General features: G+C 46.6%; 1 protein-coding gene across 3 annotated transcripts in view; it reads right to left on the bottom strand.

Moving 5' to 3' along the window:
- Nucleotides 1-24811, bottom strand: part of ELAPOR1 (endosome-lysosome associated apoptosis and autophagy regulator 1) — a 70499-nt gene that overhangs the window by 2674 nt on the left and 43014 nt on the right. For 2 of the 3 annotated variants that reach the window (XM_036272483.1, XM_036272482.1), the window contains 15 exons: nucleotides 23605-23752; nucleotides 22791-22871; nucleotides 22079-22184; nucleotides 21790-21939; nucleotides 16466-16554; nucleotides 13287-13464; nucleotides 12440-12568; nucleotides 11981-12071; nucleotides 9436-9541; nucleotides 9049-9186; nucleotides 6829-7092; nucleotides 5395-5568; nucleotides 2062-2242; nucleotides 1665-1761; nucleotides 1073-1174 (listed from right to left, as the gene is read on the bottom strand). In XM_036272483.1, coding sequence (XP_036128376.1) covers nucleotides 1073-1174; nucleotides 1665-1761; nucleotides 2062-2242; nucleotides 5395-5568; nucleotides 6829-7092; nucleotides 9049-9186; nucleotides 9436-9541; nucleotides 11981-12071; nucleotides 12440-12568; nucleotides 13287-13464; nucleotides 16466-16554; nucleotides 21790-21939; nucleotides 22079-22184; nucleotides 22791-22871; nucleotides 23605-23752 — 2034 coding nt within the window. The remainder of the gene's footprint in view (nucleotides 1-1072; nucleotides 1175-1664; nucleotides 1762-2061; nucleotides 2243-5394; nucleotides 5569-6828; nucleotides 7093-9048; nucleotides 9187-9435; nucleotides 9542-11980; nucleotides 12072-12439; nucleotides 12569-13286; nucleotides 13465-16465; nucleotides 16555-21789; nucleotides 21940-22078; nucleotides 22185-22790; nucleotides 22872-23604; nucleotides 23753-24811) is intronic. The other variant, XM_036272481.1, reaches the window with a different exon arrangement.

The raw sequence follows: 24811 nt of genomic DNA, 5'->3' as shown, positions 1-24811 counted from the left end.
GTGGGGAAAATCTGCTTGGAGTCCTGTCATCTCATAGCTTGCCTGCCCAGTCCTCTCCTTGCCAAACTGATAGCCCCACCAGGATCCTTCCAACTAATCCTTAATTCAAGTTTTGCTCTCTAATTTCCGTGATGACAAGAGGCCTCTCTGACCTCCACTAGGCTCCCCACCCTGTTTGTTTCTGCTGACATCAGATGAGAACTAATGTAAGGTGTCTGAGCTCCAGCATGCTGCCCAACCAACCCCTCAGAGGCTCCTGCTCTCCCCATGGCACGTGTCATTTTGCAGAAGCCACTTGGATGCAGCTTTCTGGGGGTGGGGTTCAAGAATGGACTTTAGGTCCTGGATATCTGTTACTTTCCTGTGATGTTGACAACAAGAACAGTGATCTTACATTATTGGGTCAAATGTCCTGTTTTGCTCCCCCTCTCCCTGGTAGTTGTTTGAGAGCAGCGTTTCCCAAACTGTCCTCATAAAGGCACTAGTGCCCCTTGAGATGTTAGTTGGTGTTATGTGGAAAAAAAGGTGGGGGGAGGAGAGGTGCTGTAATCAAATTAGCTTGGGAATTCTCGATATACTGCACTCATCTCTTAAACTCAGAATTGGATCTTTTAATTGTGGAGAGATTTCTAGGATTCCCTAAACCTTTATTAATTCTAATTATAGCAAGTACATGCCAGGCACCCTGAGAAGTCCTCAAGTCTCATTGTCTCATTTAATTCTCACAAGAACCCCCTGAGGGAACTTGTTATCCCCATGTTATAAATAAGGAAGAAGAAGCCTACAGAAGGTGAGAAACAGCAGAGCTAGTGAGTGGAGGACATAAATCACATCTGGCTCTCAGCCCCAGCAGTTAGCCACTTTGCTATGCAGCCACTCCTATAATGGTCTGGGAATGTGAAGGCAACTTTGACTCTTCCTTCTGCCCCATTCTTGACATCTGAAGATTGAAGATTTGGAGCATGACCATGACCCCAAGAGCCCAATAATGGATCTCAGACTGTTTTCTCTTTTTTGGTAATCTTTGGCTCTTGGGATGGAACAAGGAAGGGTGACTTTGTTATCTCTTTACCTGGGCAGCGACAGACTTCCAGGGGCAGGTTTCATTGGACTGCATCTGACTCGGATGGTAGTGGATCTCCCAGAACTGCAGGACTGAGTCACCTCATTGGATCTACAGTGAAAGCCAGCCCCCATGGGGGGAATGAGTCACTCATTTGTGCCATTGGAGAGTCACTAAATGAAGTCAACATGGAACAGGCCCCTTGCTGGGGAAGTCAGGACTTGGGCTGTAGCTTGACACACAGGGAGTACATAGGCCTTGGTTTATACTTGGAGAGAGTAGGATCAGGAAGATCTGGTCAAGGGGAAATGCACTGGTCTAGGAAATGCACTGGTCTAACACGGAAGTATCCTTAGGTGGGAAGGGAAGTCTACAGATCATCATTTCTGCCTGACTCCAAGGCAGATCTGCCCCAGGAATACCCAAGAAGTTGGGATCAGGGAACTTCTACCTTTAGCTGTTATTGCTGTGCAGACCTGCTAGACCCTTGGACATGTTTTGGCTTGATAAGCATTAAGTGGCTGGGGGTGGAGGATGATACAACAGAAATTGTGGAGGAACCCCAAGTTTCACTTGCATTAGCCTGGCCTCACATATTCACCTATAAAAGAAGATCACATCTGGTATTCCCAAGGACTCCGGGTAGAAAAGTTCAGCTGGGGAGGTGATTCCATCCAGAGTCATATCTGTTGTCACCCCTGCCAAATCAGAACTCCTAATTAGTTCTCACTAGTCGCATTAGCTGGCAGCCACTTCAATTCTTTCAATACCTGTCAACATCCGACTTTCCTTCATCTCATCACATCCCCTAGTGGCTCACGAAAGAAGGAACTGTAGGTTTGTCAGAGGCCCCAGGGGCACTTGGCATTCGGAAGGACTAGAAAACAGGTCAGGAGGTTGGGCCCCTCCTCTGCAGCCCTTTACCTCGGAGCCTGGGAGCCTCGCTCTCCCTTACATGCATACACACTCAAACAGACTCGAGCAGTTGGGTTACTCACCGATAAGTCGATCAGCAAGGCTGACAGGCTGAGAGGACACTGCAGCCTTGTAGCCTGTCACCTCTGGAGGGATGATGAGTGCCTGGCAGACATAGGCTGTGATGGATCTGGAGAAACCTGACTCCCTCTCAGGGATCCTGAGGTCAGTGACATTCTCAGTGCACACAGATGCTTTCTTTCCCTGGGCAAAGAGGGAAGAAATAGGAAGGAGGGAATGGTCACAAAGGGAGCAGGGAACTGTTGTTTGTTTGTTTTTAATGTCTAAACTCTTTAGCTTTCTAATGGTATGTTGCAGTGGAATGATTTATCCCAGATCTAATTACAAGAAGCTTTAAAAAAAGGCTGAAAATAGGGCCTAGGTGTCCCAGTTTCTGGAACTCTAGCCCAGGGGACTCCAGTCTTTTTGTTTCATTGGAGTCATGTGGGGACCATATATGAGCAGGGTTGTAATGGTGGCAACTGATTTGGAGGTTTAATCTGTCAGTTAAGGGCCTTCCTTATCATAGTCCGTTTTCTAGAGAGCTGAAATATGTAACTGATCCCATGAAATATTTTGAACATCTGGCCCGGTTCACATTCCTTCTCTGTGTTTCCCTTGGTGCAGTGATTCCACCATGCTTGTCCCAGAAAGAACTTTCAGACAGAAACCCCCAGGGGTTAAAACAGGCCCCACAACTAGCCCCTTCCCTGCCTTGAGATAGGACATCTTAGGACCAATTGGAACCTATTCCTTTCTTTTTTTAATCCTCACCTAAGGATAATTTTTTAATTTATTTTCAGACAGAGTGGGAGGGAGAGAGAGAGAGAGAAACAAATTGATTGGTTGCCTCCTGCACAACCCTGACCAGAGCCAGGGACCAAACCGCAACCGAGGTACATGCCCTTGACCAGAATTGAACCTGCGACTCTTTGGTCCGAGGGCCGATGCTCTAACCACTGAACAAAACTAGCCACGGTCCTATTCCATTTTTTAAAAAATTATCAGGAGTCTGCTTCTTCAGTTTTTACCAGCCCTCATTGTATAGAAAATCTGGAGAAAGCCCTGGCCGGTTTGGCTCAGCAGTTAGAGTGTCGGCCTGCGGTCCAGAGAGACCCCGGTTCGGTTCCTGCTAAGGGCATGTACCTTGGTTGCAGTTTGTCCCCGGCCCTGGTTGGTCGTGTGGGTGGCAGCTACTCGATGTGTCCCTTTCACATTGATGTTTCTCTCTCTCTCTCTCTCTCTCTCTCTCTCTCTTCCTCTCTCCCCCTCCCACTGTAGCTGAACAAAAAATGGAAAAATGTCCACGGGTGAGGATAAAAAAAATAAATAAATCTGGAGACCGTAGGAGTTGAGATTCCTTCCTTGAGAATTTGTAATAGAGGAAATATTGAGATATTGTTCCCTCAAAAATATTAAATTTATGGAATATAATCTATAACTTGTTTTATAAGAGAAAATCATTTGTTTAATATTTTAAATTTAAGTGGACTAAGCATTTAGAATGTAGGATTTTCAATATTATACATTTTATTGCAAATCGAGCTAAATTGCTAAATCTGATATCTCAGTTTATTTTCTAGATTGTAGGAAATAAAGAACATGAGATCAGAAAGAAACCTTTAAATAATAAAACAATAGTATTGTGTTTGAACTGAGGGTCTGTAGTGTGACAGTACACAGTAAGCATTTCTGAACAGAAAAATGGAGTGGGAAAAAAAATGGACACAAACTTAAATTCTCCATCTTCATCTCTCCCAAATCACTGAATAAAACTTTTGCTATGTTGGGCTTTTGTTAGTCTCAGTTCCCAAGTTATCATTACCTGTCACTTCCATAGCTTTTACTTTTCCAAAGAATTTTTTAAAAAGTGTTTATTTATTTTAGAGAGGAAGGAGGACAGAGAGAGAGATAGAAACATTAATGAGAGAGAAACATTAACATCAATTGGCTGCCTCCTGCACATCCCTGACCAAGGATCAGGCCCACAGCCTGGGCATGTGCCCTGACTGGCAATCGAACCAGCGACTTCCTGGTGCATACGTTAATGCTCAACCACTGAGCCACACCAGCCAGGCTTTTATAAACAAGACAGAGACATCTATCTCTAATCTTTCACAGACTACTTTATTTCTTAACATGTTCTCCATATAAACACAATTCAACCTTTTTTTTTTTTTGCAGAAGATGGGTAGCAGCCATGTGGTTTCAAGGCCTTACCTCCACACAGTCACAAACTAAATCAAGATGCTTTTTATTTCATAACATTGGAAACTAACTTTCCAACTGCAAATCCTGGCTTGTTTGTAATTTAATCAAGTGTTGTAGTGGTGTGATTACCCATTTCTGTCTTTGAGTTTTGGATACAAAATATTTGCAGCAACATGAAATGACTGGTGCTAACATTTTTTTCTTAGCATATAAATAAAGCCTTTCATGTTACTTACTTTTGTACTGTCAGCAAAGATACATGTAGATGAACCAAGAATACTTTATTTTACCCACCCTCTAGGAAACAAATGACAAGTGCCATGATTACTGAAAACTGCCTTCTTAAGTAAAAAAGAAATCTTCCTCCTGCGTAGTTTTCATATACTCATTTTGAGGGAATGAAGGTCAGGGAGGAATAAATGCACACCTTATTTAAAACACTTTTATTTTCCTAAATATTTATAATCCAAATTATTTAATTTTTTTCCATTTGTCTTCAGATAGATTGGGGGGAAGAGAGCGAGAGAGAGCAACATCGACGTGAGAGAGACACATTGATTGGTTGCCTCCCACATGACCCGAACCAGGGCCAGGGACCGAACCACAACTGAGATATGTGCCCTTGGCCAGAATCAAACCTGTGACTCTTTGGTCGGTGGGTCAAGGCTCTAACCACTGAGCAATTGGCCAGGGCCCAGATGATTTCATTTTATTTTATTTATTTTTATTTTATTTTTTTATCCTCACCCGAGGACATTTTTCCATTTTTCACTCAGATAGAGCGGGAAGGAGAGAGAGGAAGAGAGAGAAACATCGATGTGAAAGGGACACATCGAGTGGCCGCCACCCACACAACCCAACCAGGGCCGGGGACAAACTGCAGCCAAGGTACATGCCCTTAGTGGGAACCGAACCCGGGTCTCTGTGGACCGCAGGCTGACGCTCTAACCGCTGAGCCAAACCGGCCAGGGCTCATTTTAAAGGAGAGAATACTCAAAGAGAATAATAATCATTTAAAAGCCTTTCATCTCCTCAATCCTCTGCTGCCTGAAGTTTTGTTAGCTTTTCTTCTGTGTCTATCTTTGGCCTCCGGTCCACTGGTAACCCCTTTCAATTCTCACACCATCAGTACTTGCACAGCTTACCTGGTTTCCACAGAGACTGAAGGTAAAGTGATGGAAATATTTCAGCCCTTTGGAAGTGAAGCTTGGCCCTCCAGCTAGGGAGACAGTGTTTGCCAGAGCCGAGAAGTTGTAGTCTAAAGTCCTGCTCGGAGTGCTGATTGAGAAGGTGCAATCGTTGTAGCACAGAGAGTGGATCTGAGGGAAAAGGGGTTGTCAGGCTGGCTGCTGGGACAGGGCCTTTGAGGGGACCACAGCAGAGACCCAGACTGGTCCAGCCCAAAGAAGAGGAAGTAAGGATTGCAGGTGGGCACTAGAAGCGAAACAGTGGCTGTGGGGTTTATGTACATCTTACCACTCAATTGTTAGCACATATATCATGTACCAACCCAAACCTGTTATTTTCCAGTAAGCAGTTGGATCAGATTCTATAGCCTTGTCCCTATGCTTAGATTATGCTTAGATTATGCTCTCAAGGTACAAAATAGCCCTTCTTCTTTTCAAGCAAAAGATGACGAGGTGCTAAGTGGAAGAAGGGAGTCCGGGATGGCAGGAGAGAAACTATAAGCCTTGACCCTCCCCCCATTTCAAACTCACTAAACCTTGCTTCCTCTTTCCCAGGGTCTTGGTAGGAAGCTGAATTTCAAAAGGGGGCATTCTTCCCCATAAACTTCCTTGTTCCATTTTAGGGTCCTCATTCAGTAGCTGCCTTATAAACTGTCATTCCTCCCCTTGGCAGCAGAGGGAGCCTCAGGGGAAGAAATGTGTTGCAGAAGTCCAGGGTGCCCCTAAAAGGCTGCCAGGGGTCTGTAGAATTGTTGCACTTACTGCACAGCTAAACTGAGCAACGTTTGCAGACTATACATAATACCTCACAGATGTATGTCCGAGTGGTTGTGGTCAGTAAAATACAAATTCACTTAAAAGCATTAATGAATGCTAGAGCTTTTAGTTACAGTACTTTCTTAGATTCAGACAGTACATGGCCAACGGCACTGAAAACCACTGGGATAGAACACAGCAATGTCAATTAACAAAGTGTTCCAGTAAAGGTGGGTTACCTTCCCAAAGGAGAGGGGGCAAGTTCCCGTGATAATAGGCTGGAATGAAGTAGATCTGAATTTGAGCCATAGATCCCACTATTTCTTCCCTTCAGGTATCTCACAGATGCCAAATAATCCTTTGGACCAGAGGTCACTAATCTCCCTTACCCATCTCTTGAAGATGAGACCTAGCTCCATGACTGAGGCCTACCTCCTGAAAACCAACTGCTACAGGTAAGAACGTGCTATCCATGGTTACAGCCTGGAAGGGTGTCCTCTAGGACTCTACCCTGGAAGTATGCTACAGGGAGTGCTTGGGGATCAGCCCCTCAAGAACCCCGTCTAGGACCTGGCACCCTCTGAGGTGGTTCATCCCAGAAGGCCACAGTTAGGATGTACAACACATGGCTGGCACCTTGTTGCTCTTGGTCCCTGGGCCGCAGGGCTTGCAAGCCTGAACTCCATAGGGCTGGTGGGCTTTCAGGATTGTGTTAGGGGGGCAGGTGTGGCAGGTTCCTGAATCCCGGTTAATGTAGTAGCCAGGAGGACAAGAGGTACAGGAGGAGCCCATGTCAGAGGCTTCCAGGGCACAGGGCCGACAGTAGGACGCCACCCCATTTATGACATTGGTGACATTGATGGAATAGATCTTGGTGATGTCATTGGTGTACTTTCTGCCCTGGAAAAAGGAAACAAGAGGAGAGAGACACAAGCAGCAACTGAGTTCTCTGAAAATAGAAAATTACAGTGATACCTCAGTTCTCGAACATAATTCGTTCCAGGAGGACGGTCGAGAACCAAATTGTTCGAGAACCGAAGCAATGAAACCCAATAGGAAATAATGGAAACTGGATTAATTCGTTCCAAGCCCCAGAAAATGCCTATTTACTGGCCTAATTTGTATATAATATGTAGAAAAACATAAGTCTCAACAAAAAATAAAAGTGTACAGTATGTCTAAGGGTTAAATTCAGTGTAAAGCGTGACTCTCTCCACAAAGCGTGACTCTCTCTCTGCACTCACACTGATGACGCAAGCAAGGCGCGCTGGGCCGAATGAACGCCATTCGGCTCAACTCGGCTCATCTCGGAAGTTCGAGTTCCAAATATTTGTTCGGATTCCAAGACAAAAGTTTCTCGAATCTCCTGGTCGAATACCGATTTGGTCGAAATCCGAGGCGTTCGAGAACCGAGGTATCACTGGTATTACTTTATTGTTTTTATCTTTCAATACTTGAGAAAAATCTGATAAGCATCTAATTCTTTTTTACTCACTTAACAGTAGCTCTTTATGTATATTTTGTGTCATGTTACTTTATTTTTAATTTTTTTTCTTTATTGATCTTTAGAGAGTGAGGAAGGGAGAAGTAGAGAGAGATAGAAACATCGACGAGAGAGAACATCGATTGGTTGCCTCCAGCATGCCCCCCAACTGGAGATTTGGCCTACAACCTGGGCATGTGCTCTGACTGGGAATTGAACTGGCGACCTTTTGGTGCATAGGTGTCAATGCTCAACCACTGAGCCACACTGGCTGGGCCATTTTGTGTAATTTTTTTTTTTTAATCCTAACCTGAGGACATTTTTGCATTCATCTTCAGAGAGAGAGAGAGAGAGAGAGAGAGAGAGAGAGAGGAAGAGTGGGAGAAACATCGATGTGAGAGAGACACATAGACCGGCTGCCACCCACACGACCCCAACCAGGGCCAGGGACAACTGCAACCAAGGTACATGCCCTTAGCGGGAATCAAATTTGGATCTCTCTGGACCGCAGGCCAACACTCTAACTGCTGAGCCAAACCGGCCAGGGACATTTTGTGTAATTTTAAAGCAAATCTGAACCATTTAAAAATGATATATAAAAATATTAAGTGTCATGGGGAAAATATGCAGTAGATGCTGTCATATGAAAAAAGCAGGTCTTGCCCTGGCCAGTGTGGCTCAGTTGGTTGAGCACTGTCCCATGCACAAAAAGGTTGTGGGTTCGATTCCCGGTCAGGGTACATACCTAGGTTGCGGGTTCAATCCCTGTTTGGGATGCGTGTGGGAGGCAACCAAGTGATATTTCTCTCTCACATCAATGTTTCTCTCCTTGCCCCCCATTCCTCTCTCTAAAATAATTTTTTTTTTTAAAAAGAAGGAAAGAAAAAAATCAGGTCTTTTCCCTGTGAAAGGAAAAAACAATTTGTAGAGTATCTCCTGGAGAGGAGATGATTAGATGTTAACTGGGTTATCTCTGGGTAGTAGGTGATTTATTTCTCCTTTTTGCTTCTTTCTACCTTTTATGTTTTCTGCAAATAACCTGCATTACTTTGCGTGAATAAAATAAAACCAGAGTTATTGTTATTAAAAACAACGACAGGGATGAACAGAGTGTACCGGGTGAGGCACCACACACGTCCTCAGGGCAGGGTCTGCCGAGGAGGGACAGGTAATTTAAGGAGCTTAGCTGGAAGTTATTTGGACAATGCTAGATGCTTCTCGGGACTGGAATAGGCAGTTCTCTGCTTGACTCCTTAGGAACCTAATCCTTGGATTCTGAACCTCATACTCCTACTTAAACTAATGCTAAGAAGCCTCCTGGGATCAGAGGTCTCTTCTGGGAGCCAGGGATCTGAGGAAGGGGAGGAACTCACTATCTCATGAAAACTGGTCCTCTGGAAGGCCCAGGTGAAGCTCACAGTAGCGTTCTTCTCAATGATGTAGGTAAAGGACTGCTTGCCTTTAGAACCTTTCCACGTCTCCACGGGGGTGTTGGTCCTAGAATTCATACCCTGAACCCAAGACAGACAAGTGAATAATGCATGCTGGCTGGGTGGCTGGTGGGGAAGAGGGTGCTCATCCCGTCACCCATCCCAGGGCCATCCCAGTTGGCCAAACCCACGTTAAACTGGGCCCTTCCTCTGTGAAATTATTATAAGCAGGGGTGTCTGTTATGTTGAGGCACCAATGGAGCCGAGGGGCCAATTCTCTCCGTAGCCCTCCCTGGGAACCTTACTGCAGGCAAAGAAAGGAAAACATACCACCATGAAGTAGAGCTCGCAATTCACAGAGCAGATGGTCTCGAAGACAAATGTGATCCTGGCCACCTCTTTATTCTCTGTGTCTGCCATCACTGACTGTGGAGGTCTGTGGGCCAGAAATCAAAAGTCAGTTCCAGCGGCCAGGTGGTACCTATTGAAGGGCCCAGCGAGCAGCAAGGGGTCTGCTGGGGTACAAGATTAAGTTCTGAGTATGTTGGAAAGAGCACGGATGAAGTCCAACTCTTCCATCTTAGCTATGTGACCTTGGTATAGCCGAACTGTAGTTTTCTCATCTGTAAAATGGAGATAATATCTTTCCTATTTGCCTCCCATCATTGTGGTGAGATCCACAGTCATAACAGATGCGGAAGTGCTGTATAAATGCTATATAGACGCACAAGCAGAGTGTGGTCCCCAGACCAGCAGCATTGCCATCACCTAGAGCTTATTATTATTATTTTTTAATGTTTTTTTCTTTATTGATTTTAGAGTGAGAGGGAGAGAAAAGGAGAGAGAGATAGAAACATGGATGAGAGAGAACATCAATTGGCCACCTCCTGCATGCCCCCCACTGGGGATCGGGCCCACAACCTGGGCATGTGACCTGACTAGGAATCGAACCGGTGACCTCTTGGTGCATGGGTCGACGCTCAACCACTGAGCCACACCGGTTGGGCATCTAGAGCTTATTAGACATGTAGAACCTCAGGCCCCTCCCCAGACCCCCCGAGTCAGAATCTGCACGTTGACATGATCCCCAGGTGATGCATATGGACATTAAAGGGTGAGCACCACCACTGTCATGAGATGCAGATTGCCTACATTCACTTAGCAGCTCTCCCTTTGGGATGGTGAGGGCTTTGCCTGGGTTGAATGAGCAGATAGTTCAACTTGTACTCTCTTCAGCAGAGTTCTCAGGCTGTTCCTTCCTTTGCAGAAGAGAGAGCCATGCCAAAGCCAAAGGGGTGGAGGAGGGTGTGGGGGAGTGAGTGGGGGAGGTGCAAAAGCCTTTACTGTGGTGATCAGATTTGCAAATCGAAAAGTACTTTTGGGAATGTTATCCTCAAAAAGCCTAAAAAAGCCCTGGCTGGTTTGGCTCAGCGGTTAGAGCATCGGCCTACGGACCAGAGAGACCAGGGTTTCGGTTCCCACTAAGGGCATGTACCTCGGTTGCAGTTTGTCCCTGGCCCCGGTTGGGGTCATGTGGGTGGCAACCAGTAGATGTGGCCCTCTCGCATCGATGTTTCTCTCTCTTCCTCTCACTCTATCTGAAGATGAATACAAAAATGTCCTCGAGTGAGGATTAAAAAAAAAAAAAGCCTAAAAAGTTTTCTTACCTCTCAAACATGGGATTTATCTGCTCAACCCTGAGTAATGTAAAGGAGGGGAAAGGACACTAATACCTTCCAAGCCACTACCATGAGCTGAGCACCACGGCAGGGATGGAAAGGAGGGAGGTTGAAGGTGGGAATGGAGAAGCCAGATTGGCAATGGGAAGACCATCTTTAAAGTGCACATGGGCAGCCCTGGCCGGTTTGGCTCAGCGGTTAGAGCGTCGGCCTGCGGTCCTGAGAGACCCGGGTTTGGTTCCCGCTAAGGGCACGTACCTCGGTTGCAGTTTGTCCCCGACCCTGGTTGGGTCGTGTGGGTGGCAACCACTCGACGTGTCCCTTTCACGTCGATGTTTCTCTCTCTCTCTCTCCCTCCCACACTCTATCTGAACAAAAAATAGAAAGAATGTCCTCGGGTGAGGATTAAAAATAAAAAATAAAATAAAGTGCACATGGGCAGAAGAGTTCACTTTGGCTTTGGAAATCCACTTATGGCTTTTTTCTGGCTTTGGCCATTTGCTTGAATTCTGAGGACCTGCAGGTCCAAGCTCCTGTCTACACAGCTGTGCTAACAAATGGACTGGACAAGTCATCTCAACCTGAGTGAGTCCAAATTCACAGACTGTCAATCCCCTTCGTTTTACAGACCAGGAGTCTAATGCCTGTACACAGTGACTCCCAAGTTCACAAAGCAAGTAGGTGGCAAAGTTCAAGTGTCCTGTCTTCCAGTCCAGTGCTCATCCCATTGCACCACACTGCCTATAGTGTTCTTTGTTTTGTTTTTTTCATGACAAACAAATGGCTTTTTGTCCTAGGTCTTCTTGGGAAAAGGGGATAAGTATAATAACAAGAACAATCTTCTTGCTCCAAAGAAAGATGAATTGTCTATGGGCACTTCTAGCCCTATTAAAAAAAAAAAAAAAAAAAACTTTAAAAAATCTTATCTGATGCTGTGAAGAGGAAGAAATTAAGTGGCACGTGGCCAGTTAATGCAAGAAACTAGATGGGATGGGAGAGTAGTAGGTGGATTAGCATGGGCAGCGACTCAGAACCCATGTCAGCGTCAGGTCACGTGGTCAGACCACTGCCAGGCTCCCTCTGTCTGAGCTGCCACTTCAGCACGCCAGGGCCCTCTCCCCACAACTTTCCAAGGTACGTGGGACTTGGATGTGGCCAACATGGTGGGGGCTTCCCCTTAGCTTTGTATTCCTCACCTAAATCCTGGAACAACCAGAGTGAGAATCATGAAGTCATTGTCTGAAGCTCCAGCGGCTGTGTAAATGTGATCACCGGCCACCTCCCAGCCTGGAAAGAGCAGAGAGTTAATGCCCTGGGGGTGTTGGCTGCAGGGCAAATTGTGCACCCAAATGACACTCTGGAACCACTGCCCAACATAAACCACATTACACTTATCCCACTACTTTAGTCAAAGACTCTGAAGCTCTCAGAGCAAGACTTTTGGAGGCGTGTGTGTGCTGTTTCTAGTTCAGTTTCTGTCTCTGAAATGAGATTTGGCAGAATATATGCCTATGAGGAGTGGGACTTTCCAGGGAACATGTGGTCTGATTAGCTCATTTTTCTCCAGACAGCAAGAGTATGAAAACAGGTGACACAGGAAGAGCCCCTGTGGGCGTGCAGGGAGCAGAGTGTATGGTAAAGGGAGAGGCCCTTACCTGTCATGCCCTTGTACTCAAAGTTGGTCCCACTGAGAACGGTCGTTTCCATGTTCGTGGGCAGCGTGTTCCACCATTTGTATTCAAATCCCACAACAGGTTCAGTCCCAGCTGGGCAGTGGCTACAATCTGGGGGGGGGTTGGGCATAAGACTCATGCACTCAGAAAGAACACTGCAGCCACCCTAACTGGAGCTGTGGTCACACAGACAAGTGGCAACAGTCATGGGCAGCCAAACAAAGGGGTGCTGAGCACTGTTGCACAGTTATATCAAGTTGACCAAAAACATTCTGGCAATGTATTCAACAAACTCAAACTGAAAACACTGACCCTTCCTTTCCATGTTCCAGCTATCCTCTTGCCCACCTCATTTTTCCTTTCAAAACTTAAATGTATCTTCTAGTCTGATCCATATAGTTCATATTATTTGTCATATTATGAGCAGTAAATGCCTTCACATGAATAGTTACACAAATTCCCCCCAACTCCTCTCTGCAGCATGGCTTACAGGCTCTTAAGTGTCAAGCTGGTCATCCCAGCTGGTCATCCCAGCTCCCCAAACCTTCTGGTTAGCATCCCTGCCACACGCTGGAAGCCTCTGTGGCGAGGATGGGGCACCTGCAGGCCTGAGTCACATCGCAGCTGGAATGGGGTCTCAAGTGTGGCTGTGACCTACAGACAGAGCCCACCCTGACTGCTCTTTTCCTGAACTTAGCCCTCAGGGGCATTCTGGCCCTCACTGCCTCCCTTGGAAGAACACCTGACCACCCTGAGCACCCACGCGGCCTGCTCTCGTGGGTGGTATGGGAACAAATGAGATGCAGGGACCAGGCGGTCAAGTGGTTACCAGAGCCATTGGAGTAGGAGCCATACGGGCAGGGCTCGCAGGTGCTGTTGTCGGTTTTGAAGAAGCCTGGGTTGCATGGCGGGCAGCGGGTCTTCACGCCAGAGGCAGGCAGCTTCACAGCCCCCTCGAGATCTTCGTTACAAATTTTCGGCTGGGCCCATTTGTACATGAGCTGCGTCTGCAGAAATGGATCAAGAACGGCTCAGCCTGTGCACAACTTACCACATCTTTAGGAAAATCGACTTTGAGGATGGGGAGATTCTGGGCTATAGTGAAAGCTCCAGCAGGGTGAGGACCTTTGTTTTGGTCATTGATGTATCCCAAGCACCTAGCCCAGTGCCGGGCACATGGTTGTGCTCAATAAATGCGTGCTGACCGGATGACGAGGGATATACCTAATGATGACTTGTGTGAGAGGGGGTGGGAGGACCAGTTGACTTAGAAGGCTCTGACTCCAATGTGGAATCATTACTACCAAGGGCACAGGAAAAGCAGCTGTTAAAAATCCCAGAACAGCCCTGGCCGGTTTGGCTCAGCGGTTAGAGCGTCGGCCTGCGGTCCGGAGAGACCTGGGTTTGGTTCCCGCTACGGGCACATACTTCGGTTGCAGTCTGTCCCCGGCCCTGGTTGGTCGTGCGGGTGGCAGCCACTCCATGTGTCCCTTCACGTCGATGTTTCTCACTCTCTCTCCCTTCCTCTCTCTCCCTCCCACTCTATCTGTACAAAAGATGGAAAAATATCCTCGGGTGAGGATAAAAAAAATAAAAAAAAATCCCAGAACATGCCCTGGCCGGTTTGGCTCAGTGGTTAGAGCGTTAGCCCACAGACCAGAGAACCCTGGATTCGGTTCCTGCTAAGGGCACATACTTTGGTTGTGGTTCATCCCCGGCCCCGGTTGGGGTTGTGTGGGTGGCAGCCAGTCGATATGTCTCTTTCACATCGATGTTTCTCTCTCTCACTCTTCCTCCCTCTCTCCCTCCTACTCTATCTGAAGATGAATGCAAAAATGTCCTCAGGTGAGGATGAAAAAAAAAAAAAATTCTAGAACACAAAAAAGCATGATGGATAAGAGGTGGCTTACACAGCCCCTGGGGAAAGAGGGGGTGTCCGAGGTATCCCGATTTGTCTTCTGGGTGTTTTCTTTGCTTTTTCATTCATTCAGTAGACACTTACAGAAAGTTAATATATCTTTATGCCAGACCTGGTGACTCAGCGATGAATGAGAGAGACATGGCCCTTGTCCTCCAGGAGCTCATTATCTAACAAGGGCAACAGTCACATAATAACAATCCACATGGGGTATGGCCACTGTGTTCTGGGACATCAAGGCAAGAAAGACTACGTTGGTCAAATGGTACAAACTTTCCGTTGTGAGACCATAAGTTCTGGGGTATAGTGTACAGCGCGGTGATTACAGTCACTAATACTGTATTATATACTTGAGAGTTGCTAAGAGTGTAGATCTTAAATGTGCTCCCCATAAAAAAAGAAATGGTAATTATGTGATAGGATGGAGGTGTTAGCTAACACTGTGGTGGTCATCATTTTGCAGTATGTGAGTGTATCAAAATCAACATGCTGTACACCTAAAACTTACACAGTGTTATATATCAGTTGTATGTCAATAAAGCTGGGGTGGGGAGGAAAGAGGAACAGCCATCAGGTCAGTGGACAAGAGAAGCAGTAGACGACAAATCTAGAAGGCCTTGGCCTAAGTGGGAGGGAGAGAGTGGGCGGAAGGGAGCAGACAGCCACATTCAGCCACATGATGTGCCCAGGGAGGAGCAGAGAAGCAGAGCTGTCCTCATGTAGTTGGTGAGTCAACTGAGGCCAAGAAAATGACCATTTTTACAAGGTCAAACAGAACAGACTCTCCAGAACTGAGTCTGAGGTGCAGCGGATAAGATATGCAGCCATTCTTACTTGGCTGCTAGGGAGGATGATGATGCTCCAAACATGAGGGCTGGGGTGGGGGTGGGGAATGGGATGACGGAAAAACAGTCACTGCTAGGACCAGCCTTTATCTTATGCCTAGCGGAAGAATGCAGGCAGCCAGCCAGCCAGCAGGCATTTATGCATGCTAATAGCCAAGCACATGCTCAGGGCTAGATGCAGATTTCCCGGCTCCTAATTCTGACTTCTCCAGAGGCAGACAGTTAGTTCATCCAGAGCGTCTGATCTAAGACACACCTCTCCACTCCTGCCCTTGAGCCATCCCTGCTCACAACTGCTGTTCCTCCAGCTCAGCAGGCACACGCCTGCCTCCTCTGCAGCAGCTGTGCCCTCTGCCTGGACAGTGCTACGGCTCTTCCCTTACCTCACTCAGGTCTCTGCTCAGTTGTCACCTGCCCCAAGAGGCCATCCCTGTCCTCTGTACAATAGCTGTACGATGACCTCGGTCATTCTCTGTCTCCTAATCCTGTGTTATTTTTTCTCTCTACTACTTATTACCATCTGATATTACACAGCCATCTGTTATTTATCCGTTGTCTCTCTCTCCACTCACTCCCCAACAAGAATTAAGTTCCCTGAGAGTAGAACTTCCCTTGGTTTTGTTAACTACTGCATACCTAGTACCTAGCACAGTGACTGTTGAAATGAACAAGTGACTTCCTCAGAGAAGCCTTCCCTGGGGAGTCCTGTCACTCTCTTCTGGGGTCTCAGTGCCCTGCACATCTTGTTGCCGTGGTCAGGAGCCTGTCAGAATCTCTGAGTCCCCCTCTGGAGCATAACGCCTGGCACAGAGGTTAATCCTCAGAACACGCAGACAGAGGAAGGCCCTGAGGCTGAGAGCCTGGGGGGAAGAGGGAACCAGCAGGGACCAGTCAGGCCGTTCTCCCGCGAGCCAGGAAGAGGGGACAAGTCTGATGAGTTCCATGGGGAAATGATGTGCATGGAGAGGCAATAACTATCCAGAGGGGCTAAGTGAAGGAAACAATCGAAAGAGAATGAAATGGCTTTTTGAAACAAAGCCTATGAAACTGTGGGGAGAAAAATGAGACAAAAACAGTTTCTGGCCTAAAAATGAATGAGGCCATCTTGTTTTGTCCCCACTGGCCCTGGAGTCACTCTGTAGGTCTGTGCGGTTTTTTCTGGTGCCAGCTTCAGTGACCACTGGAAATCCAAATGTGGAAAAACCCAGGGAGCGGGCAAAGGGGCCCCGAGACTGTGCTACCCACCTCTCCATTGGCATCACAGGCTGTGTGCGTGTAGAAGTAATCTTTGTCTGTGCAGGCTGGGCGCATTTTGCAGGAAGAGGATCCTTTCTCTAAATTGCAAAAGCAAGGACAAGTATTTGAAGTTACATAGAAAAGCAGAGCTCATGACCACTTGCTCATGACCCTGTGGACCTCAAGACTTTGGGGTACGCATGACAGAGATACTGCAGAAAGTAGAAAAGCCTGCACACAGACCTTGTCCTTGACCTCAGTGGCAGAATTCACAGTCCCTAAAGCCCTGCTCAGACAGCCCTATGCACCTGTCCCTGGTGCTGGTGAGAAACCACTGGGCCTCACTGTGGGGCAGGGCGTGGAGAAGTGGACTAGCCAAAGGACCAGCAATGAGGGTGGGTAGCTAGCAAGAGCATCTCACAGGTTAACCACCACCAACCAAGTTCCCTGAAACCCACCACCTTCCAGGTGCCTCAGAATCCTGACTGTGTGGTTTCTACTCCTGAGGGGTTGAAGTGAAACAGGAAAGCTCAGGACAGTACCTTCATGCTCCTACTCTAATTCTTTCTCTGAATTTTCTCTTAATATTTTCTTTCCACTCCCCCCACCCTAGGCATCTCTGCACACTCTCTGCACCTAATGAAAAATGTTAACTCTTGTTTTATTTATTCTGCTTTCTGTGTGTTCTCCTCATGTCCATCTTAGTTCTGCTCTAGCCCTATGAACCCCTGGATAGCAAGAATTTTTCAATAAATCCCTCTTTATAATTTTTAATTTTTAAAAAATTATACACTCTTTTGAGAATTTGAAAAAAAAGACCCGTTTTCTCTAACCAAAGATATATATATATAACTCATGCATTAAATTTCCAAGAAATTTACTTTCCTCAGAGTAAAAATCACTGCTTTATAGCGTGCGAGTACAATACTAGTACTGCTGCTGGCACCACTATCTAATATGACCACAGCGTCACCTGCAGGTAAGCACTTGATAATGTGCCTCACTCTGTTACCTGACAGGCAGTGGGTCTGGATCCCACCTACTTACTTAGTAGCCTTGTCACTTCAGGCACATTACTTGACCTCTCTGAGCCTGAGTGCTCTCCTGTGTAGAGAAGGAATAATGATATCTGCCTGGCTGGCGCCTGCACATTCCTGGCACATTGTGAGCAGGGACTCACTAAATGCTGATAACTCTTATTACCTGGGTTTGCAGGAATTATTTTTATTTGGTAACTATCACAGGATTTTTAATAAGGATTAAACGTCTCTTTGTCTCCCTTTCAGTTAAAGGCTTATTTCTCAACTGATCTCTTCTTCCCAAGGCACCAAATGAATTTCTAGATCAGCAAATGTCCCAATTACTGCCTTGTTGTCTTGTAGTGGGGAGTCCCCACAAGCACACATCTTCACACCTTTCTGTCCCCGTTTATTAGCTTGGGCAAGAGGGCTGAGAACAGCTGGGGTCTTCATAGCTCATTTACTTGGTTACCAAGCAGAAGGCCTAATTCAGCATAGAGGGATGAGCGACATCTGCTTTTGACTGACTTGGCCAGGAGAAATTTGGGGGGAGGTGCTGAAAACACACCAATTCCCAGGACCCTTGCATGTTGGGGTCTAGCATGCAAGTTGCCTGTTAGAAAGTGCACTCCACACAGGGGCCTTTCTCTGCTTGTCAAATATTTGCTCAACCTGACATGCTAGCTCCAGGTTTCAGCAAAAATAGTCCAGGTGTTTACACATTGACAACTGCTAAGGTAGTGTTAATTAATGATTAACCCAGATGCTGAGACAGACCTCACTTTCCTGGCTCAGATTTCATCATGGTGTTTAAGTTGGGTACTATTCAAATTTGAAAGATTGGCCTAGATGTTTGAGAAAATGAAAAGTGATTCCTGTAGGACTTGTCCTGGCCTAAACTGTAAGGAAATAAAGTTTATCTTGGGGGCTCCAACTCCTCTTTCTGCACCTTCCTCCTCCTTCCAGTGCCTTCCCCCTGCCTCTGGGAGTATAGCGTTCTCATTCTGATACACTTTATCAAAGGAAAACAGGCCCAGCTCAGCTACCACCTAGTCTCTGGGCAAATCTCTGAGCCTCTCTAAGCTGTTCTTTATTCGTTTGTAAATGGGGAAGCCCCTCTTGTACTATGCTATGAGTGATAAATGAGATAATATTTTGTAATTTGTAAAGAACTAGACAAGGGCCTTTCTCTGTTAACAATATTATTGTTATCTATTCCAGTAGTATCTCTATATTAGCAGAGGACTGCGGGGACAGGCCTTAATGTCAATGAACTGATAAAGTTAGGGCTCACTACATGCCAGGTACTGTACTAAACCCTTTTCCTGTGTTGTTTAATCCACTGATGACACTATAAAGTAGATATGATTACTGTCATTCCATTTTACAGGTGATGAAACTGAGGCACAGACAAATAACTTGTCCAAGGTGGCACAGCTAGCACATGGTGGAGCAGGGATTTGAATCATAGTAATTTAGTTCTGGGGTCCATGCTCTTATATCCCATGCTATTTTCTTAGGAAATGAATCCCTAACTATTAAATGTAACACAGAGGAATTAATCCTAGTGGTCGAATTTTAGGTATCAATGAGAAAGATGCCTCCAGTCAAGCCTTTGTCCTTAGCATCTCCACCTCCGATGGCTCTGCCTCAGTCCAGGCTCTGGATACCGGCAATGGTCCATGTTGCAAACTCTTCCGGCTGGGACCTTTCCTCCCGCCAGCCGCTCTTTTCTTCCTCCATTTTCCAAATGGCAGCTGCGGTGGTCTTTCAAAATTACAAGCCAGGTCATGTCCCCAGCTTAAAATTCTTTTATGGCCCCTGCTGCTGAAAGGATCAAATCTCAGTTTTTGAGCAGTGGCACAGGACTGATTCATAATCTGTTCCCTGCCCACCTCTCAGCCTTGGAGGTGCCTTCTCTTCAAGTAAGCAGCCATGCTAGTAACTCAGAGTTCCCCAAGCCTTCTGGCTTTGTCTCACACTTCTTCCAGAACATCCTGCCCCCTCAAATCACCAACTCATCTTTCAAGACTCAGCTCATCTCTCAAGACCACAGCCTTTCCTCTCCGTCCAGACAGGAGTGACCACTTCTCTTCTTTGCCTCCACTGCACACGACACTCAGCGCTCCTACCCCAGCACTCCTACCCCATGAAGTTACTACAATTAGATGTTTCTATAACCACGTTTCCCATTGAACATAAGCTGTCAGGTACCAGCTCTAACCCTAGCACCAAGCTCAAGTCCTGGCACCTACCAGGCACTCAGGACTTATTTGTAAATGGGCGACTAAACGTTCCCGGGCCTCTGTCACTTCCTTCACGGGCGTTCCATCACAGGCTCTCCGACTCTCTCTGCTTTTCCCAGTTTCCCAATGACCCAGTATTCTGGACAAGTCAAATCCCAAAGAAATGTAACTCTCTTTATACCCCAGCTGGTAGGTGGTTGACAAGCTGACCTTGTCCCTTGTAGTAAAAACTCACTCCCCAGCCAAAGGGGTGGAGTAGGAAACTGATGGCAGAAGAGACTCCAAGGGTTCAGACTCCCAACCTAACACTTTCATAACAGCTCTCTGGATAAAAGTCGCTTTGCACAGAGTTGATCAAAACACTCCTAGGCGGTTTTTCTAGAACCACCTTGCCATCCAAATCCTTGTACAACTGGGCTAGAAAGGGAGCCGGAGAGTTAGACTAACAAGGCTGCCGCTGACAGAGCGGAGAAAAGGAATAAGAAATTCAAGTGAAAAAACAGGAATTTAAACTTATAGGTAAAAACTTCCGCCAAGATATAAACACTCCTGTTCTTGCTGAAATCTATATCCCTTTGGCAAGATCTGTGTAGCTAAACAGGACTTTTGTTACAGGAATGGTGTAAAAATAAGCAGTTCACGAGGTCAGGCGGGTCTTAGCTGAGCAAACACATTCTGTTACACCTGTGTTAAGGGTGGGTGTGTCTGTTTAGGGATAGGGATCTGCTTGAGAGAGGGCCCCGAGCTGGGTTTGTATATGATTCTGTGGAAGAAAGAAAAAATGAAATAGTTGTGAGTGTTTGCAAGGGGAGAAAAGAGCCTCTCTCTCTCTCCCTGCTAGTTTTTTTCAGAACCTGTCTTGGAGATTGGCCCCCTTGCCAACCACTGGGCTGCCTGAGCACAGGGCCCTCTGGGAGCACGGCCTATCTTACACCAAGCCCTGCTGCCCCTGAGACCCCATCAAATGACTGGGTCCTGTTTCTTAAGTCAGGATGCTTTGGGAATCTATCCAGAGGCTATAGAAATAGGCTACTTCCAGCTGTTTTATTTTTCCTTAGAACAGTGGTTTTCAAAATGTGTTCCAAGGTACCCTGGACTTCCCCAAAAGTCTTGCTGTGAACTCAGTGGATGCTCAAGCTGATAAGAGATTGTAACTGCCATCTTTAGTCCTCGCTATCAAAGTGTTTTGTTCTTCAATACAGCCTCATGGGTCTTCTAAATTAACTTTGATAATAATTGTTATAAATTAAAATATACATATACTTCTTATCTACTGTAGCTATTATTTATAACTATACTCTTATAATACAGGTTTCATTTAAAATATTGTACTGCTTCCCTGGCTGGTTTGGCTTAGCAGTAGAGCGTCGGCCTGCAGACCAATGAGTCGTCGGTTTGATCCCAGCCAAGGGCATGTACCTTGGTTGCGGTTTGTCCCCGGCCCTGGTCATGTGGGAGGCAACCAGTCGATGTGTCCCTCTTATGTCGATGTTTCTCTCTCTCTCTCCCTCTTCCCCCTCCCACTCTGTCTGAAGATAAGTAGAAAAATGTCCTCGGGTGAGGATTAAAAAAATAATAATAAATAATAAAATATTTTACTGCTTAAAAAAAAAAGATTGCAAACTTTTTCCCTGCCTCTCTTAAGGTCTCTCATCGTAAGTTGCTTTTCCTTTTGCCATGCAGTTTTTACTGTCTAACATACAATATAAATTTTTATATATTTATTATTTACTTATTATAGTTATTTTTTATTGTCTGTCTTACCCCCTCCAGAACATAAACTCCAAGAAGACAGGGCGCTTTGTCTATTTTGTTCACTGGTCTATTCCAGGCCCCTGGAATGGGGCCTGGCAGATAGTAAAGGCTCAATAAATACCTATCAAAGTATTTCATTTTTATTTCCAGAGTGATTGGTGGACTGTGGATTGGTATGGTTTTTCCAGGCTCCACAAAGCAAGGGTTTAAGAATAATCTATCTAGAACTCGGCCAGGAGGGCTCTACTGCCCTGTTTCTCCCTGTGCTTGTCGATATCGCCCACCAAACCCTTCCTGCCCTCAGAAACATCACCTGAGTATTTGTCAGGGTCGCATTGGTGGCAAGAAGTTTCTTCCTTGTTTGAATAAGAGTTTTCTGGACAAAGTTTGCAGAAGGAGGAGCCCTGCTTGTCTGCATATGTGCCGGGTTTGCAGGGGAAACATTCGGAAGTGTAGGCCACCCCTAGGAAGGAAGAACATAGGAAAGTAAAAACTGAGCATAGAGACTGAGCCCCCTGGGGACAGAGCTCCACCCTCCTCCTGCAGAGTCGTTAGGCCAGCAATTCAGAGACAGACCCAGCCCCCAGCCCCACTTTCCGTACCTGTTATGACGATGTTTCTCACCAGCACGGGCTTGGAAACTTTGGACCACACTGAGAAGGCTGTGGTTCTCCAATAGAGGACGTTATTGCCTCGATTTAGCTTTACCTAAAGAAACACAGACAGGAAGAGTTAGTTCAGTCTCAGAGAGCTATTCCTGATGCACTGGATTAGCCTTTTACGGGGGGGGGGGGGGGCTCCTCTTACAGTCTGCATGGCAGTGCCCATTCTGATCCTCCGCTCACTTCCTCAGCTTTGCTCTTCCTCCCTTCCTGGCTTAGCTACTCTGTGCTTCTAAGCCTCCTCTACTCCCTTCTCCCACCCTTTCCTGCTTCTCTCTCAATCACATACACCGTGAGCAACTCTGTGGTGAGACCGAGGAAGGGACCTGGAATTCCTTCATTCTTCTCTGGTTCTTTTTATTCATCTCCCGTCCCCAGAAGACATGGCCCTTAAAGCTGGACAGCTGCTGATCCTTGGAGTGGAGCCGTTGGTGCGACAAGTCAGCCCACACCCACATTCCATTATCTCAAGAGGAGAGTGACTACAGCATCCTCATCATGTCAGACCCCTATCCTCTAGGGAGAGAGGGGTGCAAGCCCAGACTGGGAGGAAGCACTCCTTAGAGGAAAGGCCCTTGGCCCCTTTTCTGGGATTTCTAGGAAAGGTTGGCATCTCCAGCACAGGCTGCAGGAAGCCTGGCATGATACTCACACTGTGGAATTCCCATCCTTTCTCCGTGGTTCTCATCCACCTGGAGTCATCTGCACTGGGCTGGCACTGGTCATTCTGAACCTGAGGCAGCGGGAGTTTGGGATCAGAGTCTCAGCCTTCCTTTTTTTTTTTAAATTTCTCACCTGAGCATATTTTTCTACTTATTATTAGAGTGGGAAGGAAGGAGAGAGACAGACAGAAACATCGATGTGATAGAGCCACATCGACTGGTTGCTTCCCACACGACCTGACCAGGGCTGGGGACAAACCGCAACCAAGGTACGTGCCCTTGACCAGAATTGAACCCACGACTCATTGGTCCTTGGGCCGGCGCTCTAATCCCTGAGCCAAACCGGCCAGGGCCAAAGTCTCAGTCTTCTAAGGAAATGGGTTCCTTCCCCACACTGCAGCAGCTTTCCAGAGGCCCCTTCTTAGGGGAGAAGAGTTGCCAATTTCCTTTAGGAACAGAGCTCAGAACATATGAGCCTTGAACTAGGGCAGGAGCTAGTCACACGCACAAAATGTCAGTGCACTGACATTTTGGAACTCAGAGACATAACTTGGAACTCAGAGAAGCCATTACATGCTGTGTTCATGTCTCAGCACGGCAAAACCCCTAGATCTCCCAGACTCTACTCTACCCCCTCAGCGTCCCTCGCCTCTTGAAGCCTCAGCTCATTGTGCCCACAGTTCCCTCCGGAGGGAAAATAGCGATGGAGATTTCCCAAGCAGGACTGCACTTGTGGTTCCTGCAAACGATTCTGAGCCGTGGAGAGCCTTTACCTCCCAGCCTCCCCCTTGGCCAAGGGCTTACAAAAAACTCAAAGATGATGCTGGAGTCTGCGTAGTAGTATTCAAAGTTGACAGTGCCCGATTTCTTCAGGTTGACGGCATACATCAGTGTGGCTGTGCACTCGTCCGTGTTGGAAGCAATGTAGTCACCCAGGGGAGCCCACTTGGACCTGTGGGTTGGAACGGGGGTCAAGTTCATTGTTGGGGGCATGGCCCACCAGGCTTTATGTGATCTTCTGGGTCTCTCGTGGAATTCTAGATTTGCAATTCACAAGCAGAAGCTTAGACCTGAAAATGCTCAGTAAAGAATAACCTCTAGATCAAAGAACCAATAACAGGTGCTGCTACTATTTCACTGTTTTGCTTGAAACCAGCTCAGGTCTCCAATTATTAATAATGTCTCATTAAAGGGACCTCAGATTAGTCCCCTGGTCTCCCCCTGTGCTTGTCAGAACATGGAACTTCCAGCTCTTAAACAGCTAGTGCTATTCTTGAATGGAAGCATATCCAAAATACCTATCCTGAGCTCCTCTGAGATACCCCAGCTAAACTGATGGTATTGATTTCCCCTGTTAAAACGGCACTTAATGCTGGTGTGCTCCCCAGCATCGGCTATAAATAATTCCTGAAGTTGGATGAATAATTAAAAGGGTGCCATAAGTGGGTTACATTTGCAAAATGCATCACAATTTGGTGTTTGTCAGAGCTGCCTCTGTGAAGATCACAGTCAGAACAACATGTCTTCATTGATTTCTAGTGCCAGGCATTGCTTCAGATTCTTACACCTATCATCTCATTTAATTCTTGCCACAGTCTATAAGAGTACTATTTTTTAGGATGGGGAAACTGAGGCACAGAAGTCATTAGGACACTTGCTCATGGTCATTTAGCTGTGATCTTATACTTGCTTTGTTTTATCATGGCCCTGGGTAAAGAGAGGCAAGTATTCTTTTTTTTCTTTTTTTAACTTTTCTTTATTGATTTTAGAGAGAGAGGAAGGAAGAGGGAGAGGGATGAGAAAGAACATCGACTGGCTGCCTCCTGCATGCCCCCCACTGGGGATAGGGCCCACAGCCTGGGCTAGGAATCGAACTGGCAACCTCTTGGTGCATGGGTCAATGCTCAACCACTGAACCACACGGGCCGGATGAGAGGCAAGCATTCTAAGAGGACATGGTGGCCACCCAGACACCCCACCTGGCTCATGCTGTGTAGCACCGTTTTATAAG

Source organism: Molossus molossus, unplaced genomic scaffold (genome assembly GCF_014108415.1).
Source record: "Molossus molossus isolate mMolMol1 unplaced genomic scaffold, mMolMol1.p scaffold_m16_p_20, whole genome shotgun sequence".
In the NCBI taxonomy this organism is placed as follows: Eukaryota; Metazoa; Chordata; class Mammalia; order Chiroptera; family Molossidae; genus Molossus; species Molossus molossus.
Note: the sequence above shows the minus strand (reverse complement) of the source record. Positions and strands in the feature narration are given on the sequence as shown.